This window comes from Scleropages formosus, chromosome 21, assembly GCF_900964775.1.
Source record: "Scleropages formosus chromosome 21, fSclFor1.1, whole genome shotgun sequence".
In the NCBI taxonomy this organism is placed as follows: domain Eukaryota; kingdom Metazoa; phylum Chordata; class Actinopteri; order Osteoglossiformes; family Osteoglossidae; genus Scleropages; species Scleropages formosus.
This window is the reverse complement of record NC_041826.1, coordinates 20262444-20284493: the sequence shown is the minus strand read 5'-3', so window position 1 is coordinate 20284493 and position 22050 is coordinate 20262444. Positions and strand designations below refer to the sequence as shown.

At 45.4% G+C, this 22050-nt stretch overlaps 1 protein-coding gene across 4 annotated transcripts; it reads left to right on the top strand.

Moving 5' to 3' along the window:
- The first annotated feature begins 429 nt into the window (after positions 1 to 429).
- Positions 430 to 21371, top strand: strip2 (striatin interacting protein 2). Of its 4 annotated transcripts, none has more exons than XM_018730194.2 (22): positions 430 to 591; positions 3417 to 3486; positions 3571 to 3645; positions 6231 to 6365; positions 6685 to 6805; positions 7778 to 7846; positions 8469 to 8575; positions 8912 to 9039; positions 9798 to 9986; positions 10319 to 10369; positions 11405 to 11649; positions 11980 to 12045; positions 12901 to 12964; positions 13982 to 14053; positions 14138 to 14212; positions 14419 to 14516; positions 15940 to 16066; positions 16713 to 16813; positions 16954 to 17020; positions 17289 to 17393; positions 17993 to 18197; positions 18486 to 21371. In XM_018730194.2, the coding sequence occupies exons 1-22, from the start codon at positions 478 to 480 to the stop codon at positions 18734 to 18736; spliced, it is 2535 nt and encodes an 844-aa protein (XP_018585710.1). In that variant the 5' UTR covers positions 430 to 477; the 3' UTR covers positions 18737 to 21371. The 4 variants fall into 4 exon arrangements, with proteins under 4 accessions (XP_018585710.1, XP_018585713.1, XP_018585711.1 ...); XM_018730197.2 differs by having other exon boundaries at positions 18424 to 18493; XM_018730196.2 differs by having other exon boundaries at positions 441 to 498.
- Positions 21372 to 22050: the final 679 nt, after the last annotated feature.

The following is a 22050-nucleotide window of genomic DNA, read 5'->3' as shown; positions in this document are numbered from 1 at the left end:
CCGCTTAAAATGTAACTAGACTTTGGGTTTTTCTGTGTCCGTTAGTCTGGCCGGGGCATTCTTTCATATGCATCGCCTCATTAAACTAGTTTCTTTACAAAAGATCAGTGAACTGATGATGATTAGTGTCACCCAGATTTTTTTTTTTTTTTGTCTGTCTATTCACTCGGTCCCACAGTGATTGACAGGTTTTCCAATTCATAACTGCTCGCGCCCAAAGGCACGAGGGGGCTCTGAAGTTATTACCGCCCCAGCACAGACTCCTCTCCTGCCTTCGTCTCCCTTCAATGACAAGTGTGCCGACCAGTAGCAGGATAGTATTGCCCGTAAACCACGCCCCTTGGCCAGGGAATTAGCCAATGAGGTGCACGGGAACGGACACCGTGAACTTGAAGTCTTCAGCTGGCCGCAATGTGACAGTTTCAAGCACAACACCCGAAAGCACGAGACGCAGGGAAAGTGAACCGGCGTCGGCAGATGCAGGCAGACGAAATGGAGGTACCTATTAATAATTTTAATAATAACAGCAACAAACAGAGGCCTCCCCCGAAAGTCAGAGAACTATTCAAGAATCAGCGAAAGGATTCGGAGGTAAAAAAATCCGAGGAACTGGCGTCCGGATTGTATTTTATCCGCTCGGTGCGCGAGGCTTTTAATGCCCGGGCTGCAGCGGTCGGAGGGGCGGCGGAAGCGCGCGCGCGTGCCTCCCCCCCGGGAGGCACACTCCGTCGGAGTTGATGTGTCGTGACAGCGCGCGCCGGCATCTGAAAATACGCGAGCGGGAGAGCGCAGGACGGGGAACGCGATGTGGCGGCGGTGTGCGAGGCGTTCGCACGGGTCCGCGGCTGGCGGCTCCTTCCTTCCCTCGCCTCTCGTTCCTCGACGTCCCCACAACGTGTCAGTCCGTAGGCAGCGAGTTTGTGGGGGAGCCCAGCGCGAACGTGCTGGAATTCCTGACGATGGAGAGTCCGAGTGTCTGTCAGTCAGTCAGTGTGAAGCCGCGCGCGCCTGTTGTTTGTACACACAGGTGTAGCGAAATGAGCGCGAGCACAGCGAAAGACTCATTTTTTGCGGTTCGCGTCAGTAATATTACATTCCCTTGCGCTTGGCACATCGTAATATGCCCCCCGCGTGACATGTGCTGCGCGCTGCTGTTTTACCAGGTTAAGGTACGATCATGTCTGCACAGGAGCCCTTCACTGCTTCAGTTGGTGCCTCGGCACGCGGACACGTTTCCGTTCCGCTGCTGTCCTTCACTGCACGGTCGCGGTGAAGCTCTGTCACGGGAAAATATTACAGTAAACGCGTTTTTGGCACGTGTCTGCCTACGTGATGTATGTATGTGTGCGTCTACGATTACATAAGTGTGTGTGCTGTACACATGCACGCATATTAATTATGTGTATACTATATATTTCTGGAAATATGTCGCGTGTGTGCGCGCATCTGCACGGCGTTTCTCTGATGCTCCTTCAAGTGTAAAGTGATTATTCAGTCAAGCGCTCGACATGAGAGCAAATGCATTTTTGATTCAGTTATTGGCAGCGTAACCTAGATTTATCTCCTCTTAAAACAGGGTGCATCATGATCAGAGAGGGCATTTTCGTGAAATTACACAAGTTCATTTCTCATTCAGCTTTGCTGAGTGAGTCCATTAAATATTTCCTCAGAATTAGAGATCAGTACTAGTATCAGTTTTCTTGGTGTTTTTTTTTGGGGGGGGGGGGGAAGGAGAGGTAATTGTGGAGGGAGGGGGGACTCAAGGCTTCCTTGTTCTCCGCTATAGAGAGTTTTTATTTTTGGAATGTTCAATTTAAATATGACAAACTCTGGTCCATCACCAGGAAGCATTGTAAATGAAATTCCCCGTCCATCGGATGTAATGACCAGCGCTCTTCAAGCCCTTCACAGCCAGCACTGCTTTGCTGGAGACCCCCCTGTGATTTACTGAAATATCCATGGAATTTGCTGGCACACACTCATGTAGGCATTGCATTGTGGGTCTTTCTCTTTGACGTCAACCCTGAGACCCCATGGTGGGTAGAAGCGGGTGTGATGGGAGAAGGTCTCCTTTTTTTCTTTTTCCCTTCCCCCCTCCCCCTCCTCCTCCTCCTCCTCCTTCTTCTCAATGAAGTGATCCAGCAGACTGGAAGCACTGAATGTTTGGTGGCCGCAAGCGTCTCCCGGGGCTGCTGCACCTCCTCCCTTCAATACGAGATGCTCTGTTGGTAAACGGATAACAACATTTTGCCATTTTCGTTTTGTCTGGTTTGTGACCAAGTGTGTTTCAAGGGACGCCTTCTCTAAAAAGTCACTTGTATGCCATAATTTTCTCAAGTTAAGCCTCTATGTTGACATGTATTTTAAGGCACGACTCCCGTGTAATTGGGCTTTGCGGGTTCTTTTGAGAAGCAGACTTGCTATCCAGCATTGCTCATTCAGAATGAATTGATTTATCCTAACCTGATGCCATTTCCACCCTAAGTCTTTAGTCGATTTGAAGTGTGTACAGTAAACACACTTTGAGCGCTACCTGAAATTCCCATTACTCTGCTCTCTGGGGTCCCTCGATCTCCTCCACACTTCAGTCAGTATTAAAGAATTTCTCAGGTCATCTTCCAGTTAATGGAGTGTTGGCTACATACATGGGTAAACTTCCAGGGTGGGAACATTGGCTGTGCTAAAAAAACTACCGTGATCTGACCGGATGCAACCCATTCCACCTGTGTGTGTGTGTCTGTTCTGAGCATGTGTACAACTAGTGCACAAACTGCTGCGTAAGCCCCTTTTTCGATGCCATACGTTTGGTTTTGCGCCATGTCCAATGTCATATTGTTTGCACGCATGGTTAATCGCCAAGCCCCAGGGTTCGAGCTAGAATGGAAGGGCTGCTGTTCTGTGGCTCCTACACACCATATAAAGCATGTGTCTCAATAGCTGGCAGTCCGCATAGCTGAAATATCAGTGTTTTTGCACAGAGTCATGTATGATGGTGGTCGTGCGACAGCATTAACTATTTAAGCAGTGTTGGTAATCAAAAAACGTTTTTAAGATTTGCGATATTTTGCCATGCAGCCCCAAAAAAAAATTAAGGGGCATGATTTCTGGTGTTATATAAAATGTACTGCGTAGTATCAGCGATGATAAACTCAACACGAAGGGCTCATGTAACTGCGTTGTTGGGAGATTCTTAAAGGTCAGTTGAAAAGGAGCAATGAACAACACAATGGGTTTGTGATGAGTTTATCATCTCTAATATCACGCAGTATGTTTTTTTTTTGCTAGAATCTTACAAGTGCTCTTACCGGTTATTATAATTAGGCAGATAAGTTGAGTAAAAAAAAAAAAACTACTCCACCCCGTTAATTGCCGAGAAAGGGACGTTAATGTGACACTTTCTGGGTCTTGTGTTCCAGGGCTCCCTAGAGTCCCCCAGCCTGGAGTTTGAGTATGGGGACACAGACTGTCTAACCGCAGAGCTATCAGGTACCGTCTCCACAGTGTGGTTATCATCGCTGTCATGATGATGAAGATGACGGTGGTGGTTATTATTTTTAATGTTACTCACAGAGCTCTACAGTTACACAGAGGAGCCAGAATTTGCCCTCAACAGAGCCTGCTTTGAGGAGGACTTCCGAACTCAAGGTAGCGTTGTCATTCACCGTTCACCATTCTCTGTGCTGTTGATACGGTGTCCTCCTTTGCAGCATCGAACCACAGCAGGACTGTCTCAGGCAGCAGGAATCTGCCAAAAAAGTGTCTGCATAAATGTACAGTGTGAAATAACTGGGAGAGAGCAAGGAAAGCTGCACATGACAGGCCATCTAGCACTGCTCTGCACTGACAGAAAAGAGCTCCCAGGTTTGACTTCCCATTTAAACAGCAGTGCTATGTGTGTGCGTGTGTGTGTGTGTGTGTGTGTGCGTGTGTGTGCGCGTGTGTGCGCGCATGTCACAACTGTTTGTGGACAGACTGTCTGTCCAGACGGAGCGCTGTGACAAACACATGGTGAATTCCTACTGCGGTGAGATTTGTCTCAACAGTCCTCCTACACAGGTGCGCTCCTGCTGATGTCACAACATTCATATTAATCTCTGCTCTGCCACAAAGCTGTGCAGACGCCAAGCAACCAAACTCATATCTACCAGCTGTGAAAGAGTGGAGTTTTTATAAAGAACAGAATGCTTTGCACTTCATTGATTCTTTCCTTTAAAGCCAGAGGTGCCGTACAGATGTTACCAGTTGGATTTTTCAGGAGCAGCTCTGGTTTGCTGCTTCAAGATATTGATCTTATGAATCAAGTGGCGGTCAGGTATGTGTTGAGGTTTGTCGGGTTTGACAAAGGTGCCAGGGAGTTTAACCGTTCCCTTAAGGGGAAAAAGGGACATTTGTGGTGACACAGTGTTTCTGAGGTTTGATGCAGTCTGTCATGGGCTGCACTGTAACAAAATGCCACTGGGGCAGGACTGCAGTTTGGTGCCGTCGGTTATCAGACCCAAGCGCTGGAACATTCTTTCTGATTTGGTGGACTGTCTCTTTTTGATGTTGAAGGTCATGTTTTGATTTTTGGCTTCAGGTCAAAGGAAGGAAATGCGGTGTAGGACTGCGGCATTTTCCTACTAGAGGTACACGTCAGCTAATCGTGACCCTCAGAAACGTGTGGGAGTACCAGTACGTACCGGTACAGACAGAATGTTTCAGCTGTATTCTTACAGCTTGTGCAAACAGCCAGAATGTATTTTAGCTGTAGAACAATGTGGAGTTTTGTGTGTTTAACCAAGAGCCTGGTATTTGTTTGGGGGAAGGGGGGGGTATGGGTGTGTTTATGGAAGCGTGGAACCGATAATTGGAGTGCAGTACAGGAGACTGCTATGGTGCCAATATTGTTTTCAGATCCCACACATGCACATACACACTTCAGAAAGAGACTACTGACTGATGCTTATCCTGACAGACTATTGACTGATCTAATGTCATAGCAGATGAGTGCACTCATGGTTCTATAGTCTTTTTTGCAGATTACCTCTAACCTTTGACTGTGGATTAGTCATTCCTCGGATGTATCTTGGGAGATGGTGGGATGTCCATGGTGTGAATGGGAGTAAAGGGGCACTTGGACCACCCAGGTGCTATGAGACAGCATCGCCTGGGTGCTGTTAGAGGATATGGCTTTGACTCCTGCTCAGTCTGTGTGGAGTTTGCATGTTCACCCCGAGTCTGGGTGGGGTTTCTCTGGGTGCTCTGGTTTCCTCCCACAGTCCAAAGACATGCTGTTCACGTGCTTCGTTGACTCAGTCACCAATGGTGTGAGTGACAGTGTGTTTCACTGATATATATGAATGAGTGACCCATTGTATGTAGTGTATCAAGCAGTGTAAGTCACCATGGTGAACATGGTGTGGGCTGATAACACTACATAGTGTTCATTGGAAGTCGCTTTGGAGAAAAATGTCTGCTAGATGAAGTAATGTAAACTCGCTGAGCAGGATACTGAGTTACAGTTTGATAGGTCTTGAAGTGGACAGTATGGATGGCTCCTACACCCCTGTGGTGGGGTACTTGGCTTAGGGGGGTATTAAATGTGTATGAAAAGTGCAGCCCAAAATTAGGTGTGCAGGTCCATGGCTGCAGTGGCAAAGACCATTTCTCACACTCTGTCATTCTCTGCATTCTATAACAGAGTGGCATTATTTATTGATTGATTGATTTTATCTGACAGGTATTCTTGTCTGGAGTGACCCACAAATTATACACATTCACTTCTTCTGAGTGTTCCCTATCACACCCCAGCTCTGTTATATGGCCTCATTGTTCACCTCTAATGACCATTCTGTTTTAAAGTCCTCCATTATTCTTCTGAGGAATACTGCATTTCACCACAGAGAGTTCTGGCTGCCTCAGCAGCGGTAATATTAAGGGCCCTTCTTCATATAAGTTCGAGGACCCAATAACTAGCAGGAGTGTTTATTGGCAGAGGGGAGCCTCAGAGGGTTCAAACAATAAATCTGTATTTGTCTTTACTTACCAGTGTTCGAGATGATGACTCAGGAGTGCAATTTATTGTTTTTTCATCATCCTTTTCGGGAGAAACATGCAGCAAACAGCTGAACCAGCGCTCTCTGGAGGGGTGGACGGCATTTAATGAGGATTGCTGGGCCTTTGTAATTTGCTCGTGTGTGATAAGACAAGCCCCTGGTTAATCCTTGTGCGGGACTGTCTTCACCCCCCAGTGAAGGACAGGAAGTGGACAGAGCTGGACGTAGCTGAGCAGAAGGCCTACGTGATGCGGCTGCTCGATGCTCTGGAGGTCACCAATCGGGACAGGAGGCTGAAGGTGGCACGTGCAATCCTCTACCTGGCACAAGGTGAGTGTAAGTGCGTCAGTGGCTCGACTTTGTGACGCAAAACCAAGAAATATGTCATGCCCACGTCGGATTGGGACAGCTGGTAGCATGGTGGTTAAAGCTACTGCCTTTGGAGCCAAAGGTCACAGGTTCAGTCCCCACCTCTGGCTGTACTACCGTTGAGCAAGGTACTTACCTTAAAATTGCTGCAGTAAAATTACCCAGCTGTATAAATGGGTAAATGATTGTAAGCATGTAATAATTGTGACCTTAACATTGTAAGTTGCTTTGGAGAAAAGTGTCAGCTAAATGAATAAATATAAATGGATCTACCCATTAGGTGTGTTTGACGAGTGTGACACCGAGGAGGATGTCCTGCACTGGTCTCGGCACAACATTTTCCTTCTGCACGGGATGGGGACATTCACAGCCTTGCTGGAGCTGCTTAGCATGGAGATCGAGTAAGTTGTCACTCACTCCCCCCACCCCACGAGCCTTGTCCACACAGTCTTCCAGATGCAGGGCCTGTGTGCTTTCCTGTGTCTTTGGGTTGCGGTGAGTACATGTGAAACTCTTGTTTTTCTCCATAGACTGGTACTGGTGTGTTAACAGCTCCATAGCTGTGAAAGTCGAGCCATTAAAACGATTCTGCAGGCTGTTGTGTTCTGTGTCCACCAACTGTCCGAGGTCCCTCGTCCACTAACCCCCTGGTCCATAAGGACCCCGCTTTTTAAACCCATTTGTGTGCGGACTTGAGAAAGGGTGGGTGGCTCTCCCTCTACCCTTTTTCGTGACTCCTAGGACACTATTTTTCACAGTGAGTTGCTAGAAACACCGAGAGGTAGAGAAGGGTAGAGGGAACAGCTGTGGGCTGGCCCTCACCTCCCTGTGGGGATATTTTTAGCAGATGAGGCAGCAGTCCAGGGTTATTTTTATCCCAGTCTTATGCCAGGATCCACGGAATGTTGCATCACAGCTTGCTTTGAGAGGGCCGCCTCATGGAAGCGTTTTTGGTGACCCTACGGCGCTATCGAACACAGACCGAGCCCTGCATGCCCAAGCTTTGGCTTCCTCCCCGTATCTTAATATCAGTCTGTGCGGACCTCGGCGACCTTTGACTCCCAGCGCAGTCCCATTCTGTAGCCCCTTCTCTCAGGTCCCATACAGACACCGTACTCAGGGTCTCACCCCTCCCCCTTTGTTTGTACCCTTTCACACATGTCTTGCCACGTTTGTTTCCGACAGAGCACAAGATGATTCTCACCTAATTCTGTGAATGAGAGTGCTGTAAGGAATGCTTTACATTTTGTTTGTGCTGCTGTTCATTCTATGTTTTGTGCCTTTCGCTGTTTCTTAAAGATACTCGCTAAAAATATTTTATATATATATTTAACTGCAGTCCTCGCTCTCGTTGTTTTACTGTGTTCTGGCAGCAATAACCAGGCATGCAGCACCGCGGTGAGGAAGCCGGCTATCTCCCTGGCTGACAGCACAGAGCTCAGGTGAGGGATGCTGAGCCCAACGTCTGAGCGCTTTCCCACCAATCGCGAGGCAGCTGGCAAGAGTGTCGCATCGTTCCAGTGCATGGAGCTCCTGCCGAGTGGGTCCTGATGTGTTTGTGGAGATAGCGGAGTAGTCAGTCTGTTCTTTTCTCGCCATCATCTTTCTGCATTTAGTGCCTCGGTATCTGTGAAGATGCTGCTCTTGCTCATCACCCACGGGAAGTGCAGTGTGTTTCCACGAACATATGTTGGGAAAGCTAACGCTCTCCATAGTCCTGTGGTAATTGGTGCTAAATGAAAAGAACGGCTCCCAAACGCTGAGTCATTGTTTTCTCACGATCTCTCAGCACTGCTGTCTGAGTATTATGTGCAGCCTAGCATGCCCTCAAATTTCCCCTGGGGTGATTTTTTTTTTTTTTTTTTGGGTTTACTTAGCAAATGCTTTTAACCAGAGGGTATTACTGTTCTTTACCTAGTATAAACTCATTTATACAGCTGGGTGAGCAGTAAACCTTGCTCAAGGGTTCCTTAAGGAGTCCAGGGCTGCTGCACCTCCTGGGAATTAAACCTAAATCCTTACATTCTGGTCACTTAACCATTACGGCCCCTGCTGGCTCTCTAGGGTTCTGCTGAGCATCATGTACCTGATGGTGGAGATGGTACGCTCGGAAGCAGAGGACAACAAGCCAGAGTGGCGAACGGCCAGGGAGACCTTCAAGGCTGAGCTGGGTAAGGGGGGGGTGACCGGAGCAGGGGTCCCAGCAGCAGTAGAGGGGTACGTCACTTAATCATTGCTCCCTCTCGCTCGCGTGTCCCTAAGAATGCTGGACCACCTCCAGTGAGGTGTTGGAATGGGAACTAAGGTGGTCTTCCTGTTTTGAAAGTGTGCTGGAAGTAATGACACAGTGCTCTGCATGTGTGTGGGTATGTGTGCTTGGTTGAGGCAGGCAGCTGCTTGTCAGTGTCTTTCAGGCAGGCGGAGCAGTTGATTTTCTCGTGAATGTGTGTCACACACTGAGCTGTGCTCAAACCCTGATTAACTTCAGCCCCCTCGCACCCTGACAGGTTCCCCCCTGTACAACGGAGAGCCTTTTGCCCTCCTGCTCTTCACCATGGTGACCAAGTTCTGTAGCATGAATGCCCCTCACTTTCCCATGAAGAAGGTGCTTCTCCTGTTGTGGAAGACCATCCTGGTGAGATAGTTGCCTTGCGGGTGGCCTGTCCTGAACCAGAACTTGGCGTCCACACACATTGTTGAGTTTGTTAATACGAGCAAATTTTTCAAAGCGTACACCTTTACAGTTTAGCCTGCATATTGAGAAGTCTGTTTTACTTTAGGAGCGATCTGGGATAAAAATGGGTATGTGGATGGGGGATTAGTACTGCAAAGCAGCATCGTGCTAATGGTGCTGTGACTCATGGGGTAGAGCTCTGTACTCATTGTGCTCTGTGTGTGTGTGTGTGTGTGTGTGTTCGCATCCTGCTTTACAAGGAGGGAGGAAAAAAATCCTGATATGTAACACCATCCCAAGGATACATTAATAAAACTAAAGGCAAACTGTTTTTTAACACTCTTTAATGTTTTCCAATTTCATTTATGGTGGAGTTTATTGGATTACAGGGGGGTGCGGTGGCGCAGCGGGTTTGGCCGGGTCCTGCTCTCTGGTGGGTCTGGGGTTTGAGTCCCGCTTGGGGTGCCTTGTGACGGACTCTGCATCCCGTCCTGGGTGTGTCCCCCTCCCCCTCCAGCCTTATGCACTGTGTTGCTGGGTTAGGCTCCGGCTTGCCGCAACCCCATACAGGACAAGCGGCTTCAGCCGGTGTGTGTGTGTGTGTGTGTGTGTGTGTGTGTGTGTGTGTGTGTGTGTGTGTGTTGGATTACATCAGTGATATTTAAACAAATGTGCATATATGTATTTGAGTGTGTGCATCTCCCTATCTGCCTTCCTAGTTCACCCTGGGGGGGTTTGAGGAGCTGCAGGAGCTGAAGGTGCGGGGGCGCGAGCGCCTCAACCTGCCCCCCCTCCCAGAGGATAGCATCAAAGTGGTTCGTAGCATGCGAGCCGCCTCGCCCCCTGCCTCTGCCGTGGAGCTCATCGAGCAGCAGCAGCAACAGAAGAGGGGTCGACGCAGCCGTCGGGTAGTGGCCCATTCTTCGCCCGGTCCCACTGTGCTCACCTGTGCATTAAACACAGAGATGTGGCATCACATACACCCTACTGGACATACCTGTGCTGAGGCCCATGCCTCACTGTGCAGAGCCTTCAAAAAACCTAACTGCTCACACCAGCGGGCTTTACTATGTGGTACTACGCTAACATGCATATCTGACCTCACCTTACTCATACCTGCAGATTCATACCCTCTTCGGCAGGAATCATGCCCTCCCCCCGCCTTGTTCTGTACTCTAGGCAGTTGTGTAAACGGGGTCTCTGCTCAGGTGTTGAACGCCTCTTCCTTGTATCCTTACAGACGGCCTTTCTTGATAGCTTGGAAGGAGAGACCCCCTATCCCAAGAAGCAGGTCTTTACCCATGTTCCCTTTCTGCACTTTTTTTTTTTTTTTTTTTTTTGGGCTGGTTTTGCACCCTTCCTCATTCACCTCTCACTCCTCCTCTTCCCCTTCCTCCACTGCAGTTTTTTTTGCACAGTTTTAGACAGGGCTGGCCAGGGGGAGTTGGCTCATCTGTGTTATGCAGGCTGCTTTCAGCAAGAGGCCATGTGGGTCACTGTTGCTTTCCATCCCTGTGGGATCTGGCGAGAGTGCATTGGACACTCGCTTTCGGTAGAGACTGACTGTCCCACGGAGAGCAGGCCTTGTGTCACCGTTGGCTGTGCGTCACTGTTCACGTTCACTATTGCACTTAATGCTCCATTAATGCCATCCATGCCTGGCGCTTGCAGTATGGTTGTACATCCATATTTTCATATGGGTTGTTTGGCCACGTGTGTGTGTGCGTGCGTGCGTTTCCCTTCCCAACACCGTTAGTGGAGGGTGTGCTTTTCACCCATTAACCGTTATGAATGCATAACGCTGTAGTGTGTGCGTCTGGTATTTTGAAGTTAAAACCATGACGACTCAGAGTTCCTATGTTCAACTCTGTACGTTTTATTCCTGACTACTACTACTTAATCTTGTGGTAAGTTAAATCGGTTCTTCAGGTTCCTGTAATCCGTTAAGATTGTCTGGGCTCTGAGGAGCATCTGGTTTGCTGGGATGTCATGAAATCCAGAAGGGGTTAGCAGTGGAGAGAAAGGAGTATAGATTGGAACGAGGAGAATGAATCCCCCCGCAACTCACCCAAATCAGGTTTGTCTGTGGCCATGCTGGTGTGTTAGTGTGATTTTCGCAGCCTCACAAGTGGCAGGAGAGGCACTTGACAGGTGTCCTTCTTTAGAAGTACCAGTTTTCCAAGAGCTGTGCTCACATTTAAATTGCCTGGTTGAGGCCCATCGGGGTGGCTGGAGGCAATACCGCATGTAATTCACAGGAAGTAGGTGGCCAGAGAGAATCAGGTCTCTTCATGTGAGAGGGAGGGCTTCATCTGCTCTCTTCCAGCCCCTAGTGAAGCAGGACAGCCTGGATACCTATGGGGAGCGTGATCCCTTCAAGAATGACGAGGCCCGGGATGAAGAGGAAGATGGCGATGATGTGGATGGTGCAATTGAGGGCGAGGTGGATCCCTTGGACCGAGACACTATCATCCAACCACCACCACCCCCACCCCCGCTCCCGCTTCAGCTGTGCCCCCCCAGTGAGAGGCTGTCTTTCCCCAAGGGTCTGCCTTGGGCCCCCAAAGTCAGGTGGGCTTCACCCCCAAAGTTAAGTCTGTCTGCTCCTATGGTGAGTTTTTCCCTGGAGTTGAGGGCAGCTCTATGCTTGCTGCAGTAGCACGTGGATAGTAGATGTACCGCACTCTTGATGCTTGTGCATGCTGAGTGCGGCACCCTGAACCAATGTGGTTGTGTTCCGGTTTACGGCGGCGTATTGAGGGGGAGTACTGCCAGAGGTCAAAACCAGGCCTTATAGGCCCTGGTAATCGCTGTCTTTAACCCCCAGCTCATGTCGTGAGGTGACAGAGACTGCTGTAGCCTGGCCATAACTCATCTCTAACCATTTCTGTTGACATGCAGAGAGAAAGACATCGAGCACTTCCTGGAGACAAGCAGGAACAAGTTCATCGGTTTTACCTTGGGGAGGTGAGTAAAGCTTTGTCCTGCTCTGCTGCATTTTAACACGGCTTTAACATGATTTTAATGTGCCTTTGTCCTTGAATGACATTTTTAACATTAAGGTGACAGTGTCACAGCGGGCGGTGCTGCCGCCTCATAGCACCAGGACATGGGATTTGACAAGGGTTCGATCCCTATTCGGTCTACGTGGGGTTTACATGTTCTCCCTGTATGTGTCCTCCCGTTGCTCCAGTTTCCAAAGACCTGATTCAGGTGGACCGTTTACTCTGGAAAAACCCGAGTGAGTGAGTGAGTGAGTGAGTGAGTGAGTGAGTGAGTGAGTGAGTGAGTGAGTGAGTGAGTGAGTGAGTGAGTGAGTGAGTGAGTGCTTTATAGATGGTATGAATTTTTAAGACATTGTAAGACACTTTGGACCAAGGTGTTAGTTAAATACTACATAGTCATTGTTATTTCAACAGCAACGAACAGTCTGCCGAATTAGTCCATTTAAGATTAAATCAGCATCTGCAGGACTAGGTTACACCAAGAAGTGACCAATGTTAATGATCAGAATTAGTTCTTAAATCTTGTGTTTTTTTTTTTTTTTTTCCCTTCATAATTATGAGTTCTCTCAAAAAATGTCAAGCTTATGAAAGACATTGTCCCTGCAAGACATTGGAGATGAACTGTGAGGTTCTGAAAATTAACTACTTTGAAGATAAAGATTGATCTGTCTGGTAGAGACTGTGACAATACATGTACTCATTTATACCTCATTTGTACATGGGTCACTGGGTTACTGTGTTTTAGTCTTAAAGAATGACACACATTTACTGAACACAAAACACGTTCTCTACTTATTGTCTTCTGGTTTTTCTGTAGTGACACTGAGACTTTGGTGGGTCTTCCAAGGCCCATTCATGAGAGTGTGAAGACCCTCAAACAGGTGAGGCCCCGGTGCACAGGTGTGAGAGAGGGATTCTCCTCCTCGTTAGTCCTACTGTGCTAAGAATTATTGAATTTTAATGCTGAAAAATGTGTTGTATGGATGCAGGGGCAATGAAAAATCCAAGGAGTCCTGTTGCACGTGATACTTCATCTAAACCGCTTTGTTACAATAATATATTAATATCCAGCCGCATCATTAAAGGGAAGAAAGAGTTAGTTGTAGGCTATGTAAACCATTATCGATAAAAGAATGTAAAAAAAAAAAAAAAAAGAAAAAATCAGATTTAGGCCCATCTATTTCGTTTCCCGATGGGTTAAACTCAACTCATTAACACTTATCCTTCCCTAAAACTATAGGCTTATTAATGATTTACACCTGAGTACTCAACCCGTTAAGTGAATGGTAGCTATATGGACATTGGACTTGCTTGGACTCCAAGGATTGCTAACGCTCGTTCAGGTGTATGCAGTCCTGTGGTATAACACCACTAAACATGGTGAAAATAATTAATGGGCAGTGTTTCGATTACAGCTTTTATATTGCAGTCTGAAGGCATCCAGATGAAATACCATTCCAATGTAGCTTTCAGTGTGGTGCGAATCACTGCACCATGAGGTTCTTGCAGCCCTTTTGTTTCTAATCATTCAGTGTTCCAGTTTTTATCTGTGGCTCTTTCAAAGTGAAATGCTGTGTCTTTTTGCTTTTACATTTATTCATTTAGCTGATGCTTTTCTCCAAAGCAATTTACAATGTTAAGATTAGAATTATTTACCCATTTATACAGCTGGGTAATTCTACTGGAGCAATTGTAGGGTAAGTACCTTGCTCAAGGATATTGCAGCTGCTAGGGGGAATTGAACATGCAACCTTTTGTGTCCAAAGGCAGTAGCTCTAACTACTGTGCTACCAGTTGCCCCCTATATATTAGTTTTAATAATGGCATCTCTTGAAGAAAAAGGACATGCGTGCAAACAATACACTATTGTGTAAACAAATGTCCCTCCTTTTTTCCAGCACAAGTACATTTCCATCGCAGAGGTGCAGATCAAGCGGGAGGAGGAGCTTCAGCAGTGTCCCCTGACTTTGGTGAGTCTTACTAAGATGACATTCCTAGCTCTCACTTGGTTCGCTGCCATATTCCATATTTTCAGCCTGCTGTTTGTTGACCAGGGTGAAGAGGAGGTGGAGGACACACCCATAGAAATCCTATACCAGGGGATGTTGCCAAACCTGTCCCAGTATGTGGTAAGTGTCCCAAAACTATATCAGCCTCGAACATTTCTTCTGACTTCCTCGCCACCAACTGGCAGTTTGTATGAAAAGTTTCACACCCAGTGCTGTGATCTGCTAGTTTTTCTGTGAAGGTCCTAGCAGCAACCCTCTGGGGAAAAATAGGAACCTACAGCTAAACAGGGGACATCATGAATTAGGATCCCTCTCCCCGCCCCCAGATTGCCTTGTTGAAGCTCCTCTTGGCAGCAGCACCCACCTCCAAGGCCAAGACAGACTCCATTAACATCCTGGCAGACGTCTTGCCAGAAGAGATGCCGTGAGTGCACCCCCCCAAAACACAGGCTCATCTAATTTTACCATATGCTGAACTCCCCACAGACGCATTCTGGGCACACATACACACACACTCTTAAACACTTGCCATGTATGATGGATTCTCCTCTAACAGTCAAAGATGGTGAGTTCACCGCACTGCCAGACTTTTCTGACACTTATACCTCTAAATGGAATGTCTTTTCTGTGAAATACTACGTGGTGGCATAGTTTTGACATAATTATGCTTTAGCAAGTGGCATTATCTATCGTGGTGTGTGGCAGGAAGTTCCTCCCTTTCGTAGTAACTTGCGATAGCTAACTGCAAGACTATGCTCTTTTTTTTTTTTTTTTTCTCCCCCCCCACATGTTCAGTTTGAGATCATTAATACCACTTATCGTTAATGGGTTCCATTTTTTTCCAGTCTGAGACATCAGGTCTGGCCTGCAACATTCAGTCTGCTGTGATACTACAATTTTCAAATTTTAGTTTAAGTGGTGATGCGATGGAGTGATTGAGATGCACAACATTGTGGGAACTGTGTACCCACGCTCTGCTGCATTCACATGTGATATACATATATATAGCAAATAGTATGTTGTTGACCTATAGACTCAGTAAATCTTGCAAAATAATATCTATAAAATATTTTTTCTGCATTTATTTATAATTTAATGTAGGAAAAAGTTAAAATGTAAAGAGATTCTGTCCTCTATTCCAAGTTAAGATGTAACTTGTTAGAGCTGCTGCCTGTGGACCCAAAGGTTGCAGGTTCAAGTCTCACCTCCAGGTGTAGTACCCTTGAGCAAGGTACTTTCCCTAAATTGCTCCAGTAAAAACAAACCGCAGCTGTGTAAATGGGTAAATAACTAGAAGTAGTTTAACATTGTAAGTTGCTTTAGAGGAAAGTGTCAGATAAATGAATTAATATACATATACATGATGCTGTTGGCTACAAATGTGCACACAATTCCAAAAAGAATTGCAGATCCATGCAATTCAAAGAATAGTCACTGCCACAGACATGATTCAGAAAAGCTTTGTGGATATGTGCAATTCAAAGAAAGATTCTTGAATGTGATTAAATCAATTTCATTTTTTTTGTGGGTACAAACTAAAGTAAAACTAATATTGTTAATACCTTTTGTATTGTTACACTGTTTTTTTTTCTTATATTAGGCATTATTTAAGCTGCTGTTTGGGTGAACTTTCAATAGGATTGCAACAAATTTGAATTTTTTTTCCCAATAAGAAATATTTCAATACTTTTTTCCTTTCCAAAATTCAGTGTGTTTTCAGGTCTAAAGTAGGACCTGATACGGTCAGATAAGTATATGTAGTTAAAACTACAGGTGTACAAGTATACATTATGGGCTTTGCTTGGAAGAACATGTTTCATTTGATCATCTGGTTTCTGCCCTTCCAGGATAACAGTCCTTCAGAGCATGAAGCTTGGTGTGGATGTAAACCGCCACAAAGAGATAATCGTCAAGGCCATCTCTGCACTGCTGCTGCTGCTCCTCAAGCATTTCAAGCTAAACCACATCTACCAAGTGAGAGCACCTCCATACATCAGGAGCAGACCAGTAAAGATCTGATGTCCTTCAAGAAGGTTCAGATCCCAGAAGCTTAACAGAGCAGTTCTCTCCACCACTCATCAAACTGAAATATGTATTTTAGCAACCCTTCACAGCTCCTTATTTCTCCTTTGTGTCTTAATAAGTGACACTTGGGACTTTGCAAGCATCCACAGGACACTTGGAACAGAAAATTTGCATCAGGGGATAGATTATTTGGTTCATTTGGTTTTCTTTAACCATCGCCAGGCAGAGGAGAGACATAGAAACTGGGGCTGTGTTGTACTATAGTATACATGTCAAAATGGCCTTCATCTAGACTGGTTTGTGAGTTTAGGATGAATGACATACGCAGGAGAACAGTGCCCCCTGCTGTGCTTGGGGGGGAGAACGCATCATTAGCGCAAAAGAATAATTTACGTTTATATTTATGTATTTAGCAGATGCTGTTCTCCAAAGCAATGTACATGTCACAGATAATACAATGTGTGCATTACATCAGCAGAAGGAGAGACTTAGATGCAGATGCGTGATTCTAAAGTAAAAGTAGTTTATTCTCCACCATATGAACCAATTAATGCTTCCTGTTTTTGGCTCTGCCCTTCCCTTTCTTCCTGTCCAGTTTGAGTACATCTCTCAGCATCTTGTGTTTGCCAATTGCATACCTCTGATCCTCAAGTTCTTCAACCAGAACATCATGTCCTACATCAGTGCCAAAAACAGGTGCACTGAAATCTTATTTTGAAAAATGTGCAGAGAAAAGTGTGTGTGTGTGTGTGTGTGTGTGTGTGTGTGTGTGTGTGTGTGTGTGTGTGCGCGCGCGCGCATAAGAATGTAAGTTGTTTTCTCTGTCACCATTACAGTATCTGTGCATTGGACTTTCCTCACTGTGTTGTCTATGAGATGCCCGAGCTCACAGCAGAGAGCCTGGTAAGCACAGGGTTAAATGTATGTAACGTGTCTGTCTCAGTCTTTAAAACTTGATGCTGCAACAATGGGAAGAAAATCTTTTATGTGCAAAATGTGCTACGTGCCTGGAGATATTTAGTTCTTAAAGTTTGCAGTGAGATGGATATTTAGAGTGGGACAGCAGTTCCCTTCCCGGGTCCTTTTCAGTAACATCTTTATGTTGTCATTCCATACATCGTGTTTTCGTAAATATTTAACCATATCTGGTGTGTGTGTAATCTGTGGTCAGGAATCTGGAGACAGCACCCAGTTTTGTTGGAGGAACCTTTTCTCCTGCATCAACCTGCTGAGGATTCTCAACAAGCTCACCAAGTGGAAGCATTCGAGGACCATGGTGAGAGTGCTGCACTGGGGGCTGTTCTGCTGTGTGTGCACTGAGCTCAAACTGGATGAAAGCATGGTAGTACAGTTTTATGCAAAAGTTTGGGCACCCCTGGCCAAATTACTTTTTAGGTAATTTTGTAAGTGAAAAGTAGTAAAAAAAAAAAAAAAACAACATATTTGCAATTGTTAATACACAATTACTTTTTATTTCAAGAACTTTAAAACAGAGGAGCAAAGAAAATAGTAATTGTGGCATGTGCAAAAGTTTGGACACCCTTCCACTTGTCCAATGATAGACTTTTGACTTTTTTGCAAGGTCTCTGACCCTAATAACCTCATTAGGCTTTAATAGCCATGAGGAGTTATCTGACAATTACAGAGCTTAATATATTCCCTGACAGTCCAAACTTTGGGCTGTCACTCAACAACCATGGTGATGTCTACAAAATTAACTACATATGTAATTTGGCCAGGGGTGCCCAAAATTTTGTATAAAACTGTAGAAGATGAGGTCAAGGTCAATGCCAGTGTTGTGTTGACAAGGTTTCACCACTTTCAACAGGGAAGGAAGGCTGTTTCAGTGTAGGATTTCTGTTATTTACCTTGCAGATGTTGGTGGTTTTTAAGTCTGCTCCCATCCTGAAGAGGGCCCTGAAGGTGAAACAGGCCATGATGCAGCTGTACGTCCTCAAGCTGCTGAAGATTCAGACTAAATACCTAGGCCGGCAGTGGAGAAAGAGTAACATGAAGACCATGTCAGCAATATACCAGAAGGTCCGGCACAGGCTCAATGATGACTGGGCCTATGGCAACGGTAAGGCCTAAAGACCCACCATGAGGCTCGTGGCTTAAACTCCCTCTTTGGCTATAAGGCAGTTCTGCGCCTGTGTCCATGATACATAATGATGAAAATGGCAAGTCCAACAGACTGCTCATTTTCAAAACTGTCAAAAAGAACCACCCGCACCTACATCTGTGTTCTTCACATAAACCAGTTTGCATATTATGTGCATTAGTATTTACACCTTCTCCTTTTCCAGCATCCATCTAGTGGCCATGTTTTCTGGAAGTTCTTCTAACCCTGTCCTCCACCACCCCCTAGACATTGACGCACGGCCCTGGGACTTCCAGGCAGAAGAGTGCGCTCTGCGGGAGAGTATTGAGCGGTTTAATAACCGGCGCTACGACAAAAGCCCCGGCGGCGAGTTTGCACCCGTGGACAATTGCCTGCAGAGCGTGTTGGGACAGCGCGTCGAGCTGCCAGAGGATTTCCACTACAGCTATGAGATGTGGCTGGAGAGGGAGGTGTTCTCCCAGCCCATCCAGTGGGATGAGCTTCTGCAGGCCCAGTGAGTCGGGAGCCTGCGACTCAGTTCTCACGCATGGTAACGTGTGTGTGGTGGGGCGGCAACAGATTGTTTCAGCTGTACCGAAACACAGGGTGGGCCTGAAACCACATGCAGTGAAAAGAACAACTCGTGCCTACTTTTGCTTTGCTCACACACACTGGTTTGTGTTTCATGTATCTGTTCACTCTGTACTAAACATTGGATTCAAGAGGATTCCCATCAGGTTCTGTGCAAGGATTATCTGCCCCCCCCCCCTTGAGTTTTTTTTTTTTTTTTTTAATATTCACTTGCACACCTGCTCTGCACATTTTCCCATAAATCTGCACAACTTGCATGTACCACTAGTGGATGTCAGAACAGTGTGTGTGCATTTTTTGTTCTCAGTGTAAAAGAGAATGTTTTTCAAGTTTCACAATGAAAGCATGATGTGTGTCCTACATGCAGAATGATGGACCTTGGATATCCTTCAGGCTTTTTAGCATTGAGGGAGGTGCTGTGTTGTACAACCAGTATCCTTTCTTTTTCCCCTGCAGTAGTTTACTTGCTAATACATTGTTTCATGTTTGCAGTGAACGTGAAACGTTTATAGTTTTGTTTTCATTTGAAAAGAAACTTGGCATTAAGCATCATGCGGAAACTAAAGTCAGTGCTTCACTGGTAATGTCTGAAAACATTTTCTATTTTTTTCCTTTTTTTTTTATTTTTTAAATTGTCACATTCTCTTTTGGGGGGGGTCTACTTGAATCTCTCTCCAAGTGTTGCCATGAACATGTCTTATTTCCATGTTTGAAGGTTTGACGACACCGAAAGCATTTTTGGGTACAACTAATCAGCTTGGGTGGTGTTTACTTGACATCATGTCACCGTATGCCTGCAGTATCCAGCATAGCATTTAAATTTGTCATCCTTCATTTTTTTTCTACAGAATAACCATAATGGCTTGAAATTGTTGACATGTCGGAAATGGAGTCATTTAGTTGCAATAATGAAATAAGCAATTTTAGGTTGCAAAGTACTCTGAGATGCTTGCAGCCTCAGAAAGGGGGCCATACATAGCAGTGAGCTTTGGAAGTGTGTTCAGAGGAGCCACTTCTTGTCCAAGAGCCGACTGTCTCAGTCAAACGCTCGTCCTTCTCGCTGAGTGACGTTGGGGTCATATCCGTCTTGCTACGAGGAGAGCAGAGGCAGGAGGCGACAGAAAGCAGCATTTCCCACCGCTACCTCGGGAACGTTCCTAAGACCATGAGCCCCAAAGCAGAGAAGCAAAAATCGACATCACTGGTAATGACAGATGATGTACGTGTCCTTGTTGGAGATTGTCAGTCGCTTGAATGCAGCCTTTCTTGGCTGCGCTTCACACAATGGTGCTGTTTTTTTTTTGCCCCTGCCCACATATGTATCGCTGAAAAGAATGTAAGCAGCTGAGTGAAAGGCTACCGAAGCCCAAGGCTGTGCTTTTCGCTCCAGTGAGCTTTGTGGTACAGTGTTCCTCCAGGACTCACCTGACAGCAGTCGGCACTGCGCCACCCAGGCACCCATGCTGGTACCTCAGCCAGCCTCCACTTCATGCAAAATATCCTCTTGTGCACTCGAGGTTATGTAACAAAATTATGTGTAACTTTTGATGGAAAGATTTTATTTATTCTTTTTAAGTTATATAACCCCTGCCTGCGCATGTTTTAATGTTCGACTGAACTACGGAGAATTCATTTTACTGTTTTTGAGCACTTTTGTAAACGTTGATGTTCAATTTTAAGATCAATATCGGATGCCATACAATTGGTGGTTTTAAATGTTTTTATCAACAGGGTCTTTTAAGGAGATGTATGAAAGCTTGTAAGCACAATAACAGTATTTATTATGTGTGTTTTTTTAATGAATGGGGAGCTTGTTCTGGTCAGATGAAAGACTGTTTATTCTTACATATAGCAAATGTGACGATGTTGCTGTTTCCATCTCGGAACAGGATCAGGGAACCTTTACTTATCAGAAGTGGTTAAATTGATCAGTTAAGTGGTCAGTCACTTGATTAACAGATTAGAAGTGACCGTGCCTCTCTGCAATGAATACATCCTGACCATAAACACTGTACAGCACAATGTTCTTCTCTGAAAGAGGTACAGAAGGCAAGAGTGCAAGGATTTCTTCAGGAGAAATCCCAACACTGGAACATGTGGGATCTCAGGATTCATGAAGCATTTACTTGTGTCACAGTAAGTCAACATGCCTCTTTGCTGTCCAGGACACAGTGAGGACAATTCAATGGTAGAGTACAGTGTAGCACAAAATGGACATGGATCAGATTTGGCTGAATGGTGCTTCATTTAGATCTTTATTCTCATAAGTCACCAGTCCTTGTGAACATGTTTCATTTCTAGTGCCAAACTGCTGACCACTGTTTTTATGTTTTCCAGCTCACTGACATTAACATCTCATTTGTCTGGTTGAAATTGAGGGCATACTTGTATGCAGTTTTAAACTTGAAATTCAGCTTTTTTTATGTATATGTGGAATGAGTGGTCTGTTTCAACAATGTGGAAATATTGTCATTTGTTGTAACAATATCATGCAAATTGGAAACTTGCCTATGAATTTGTCTCGTTCAGGGTAATGTGCAATCAGTAATTAAAAGAATATTGAAACGGTAATATATATATATATATATATACAAACTAATTGTAAGAACAAAACTTCGTAAGTTTTGTTCTCTCAAAGAACTTTAATAAAGAATTGCCTGTTTTAGAGACTTGCATTTTGATGGTTGTAATGACAAATCATGTTGTATGGTCTCACCTATAACTGTTGGTGAACACGTCCCCTTCAGTGAGTGCATAAATTGACTGATTTTTAACAGAATTAAAGTTTGAAACATTTTTCTAAGGTTTTGTAAAGCAGTAGTGGTCATGGACATCATACATAAGCCCCGGTTGCAATACTGTATTACACCTAGAGTTTGCTTTGTAAATTACTGGCAGAGGTATTTTTGAACCTAAGCAGGGTAAATTCCGCTACAGCGGTAAAATGCGGTGCTAAGTCATAACCTTCTCAGCCTCTACTTTAACAGAGCAGTGCTGGAAAATAGATCCTCTGCCTTACTTGGATGCTCCAAGAAAAGCACAGCACTCCTCTGGCAGCTAGAGGGCGCTGTGGTTAAGGACCTCCAAGTTCCCATTTCTGGAAGATCCATCTCATGCAAATGGCCAAAACTCAGAATCAGAGAGTGAAGTGTAATTCTACTGGATTCCAGCGCCGTCCCCTCTTACTATTTTCTTTTGTTCAATATTATAGTTCATCTTTCGGGTTAATTTGGGAAACTAA

Bases quoted from the DNA above. Each gene is read 5' to 3' on its own strand.
- strip2 (XM_018730194.2), top strand. From the start codon at position 478: ATGCAGGCAGACGAAATGGAGGTACCTATTAATAATTTTAATAATAAC. The intron at 14,054-14,137 runs GTGAGTCTTACT...TTTGTTGACCAG, and splicing joins AGCAGTGTCCCCTGACTTTG to GGTGAAGAGGAGGTGGAGGA. The intron at 14,517-15,939 runs GTGAGTGCACCC...CTGCCCTTCCAG, and splicing joins GTCTTGCCAGAAGAGATGCC to GATAACAGTCCTTCAGAGCA.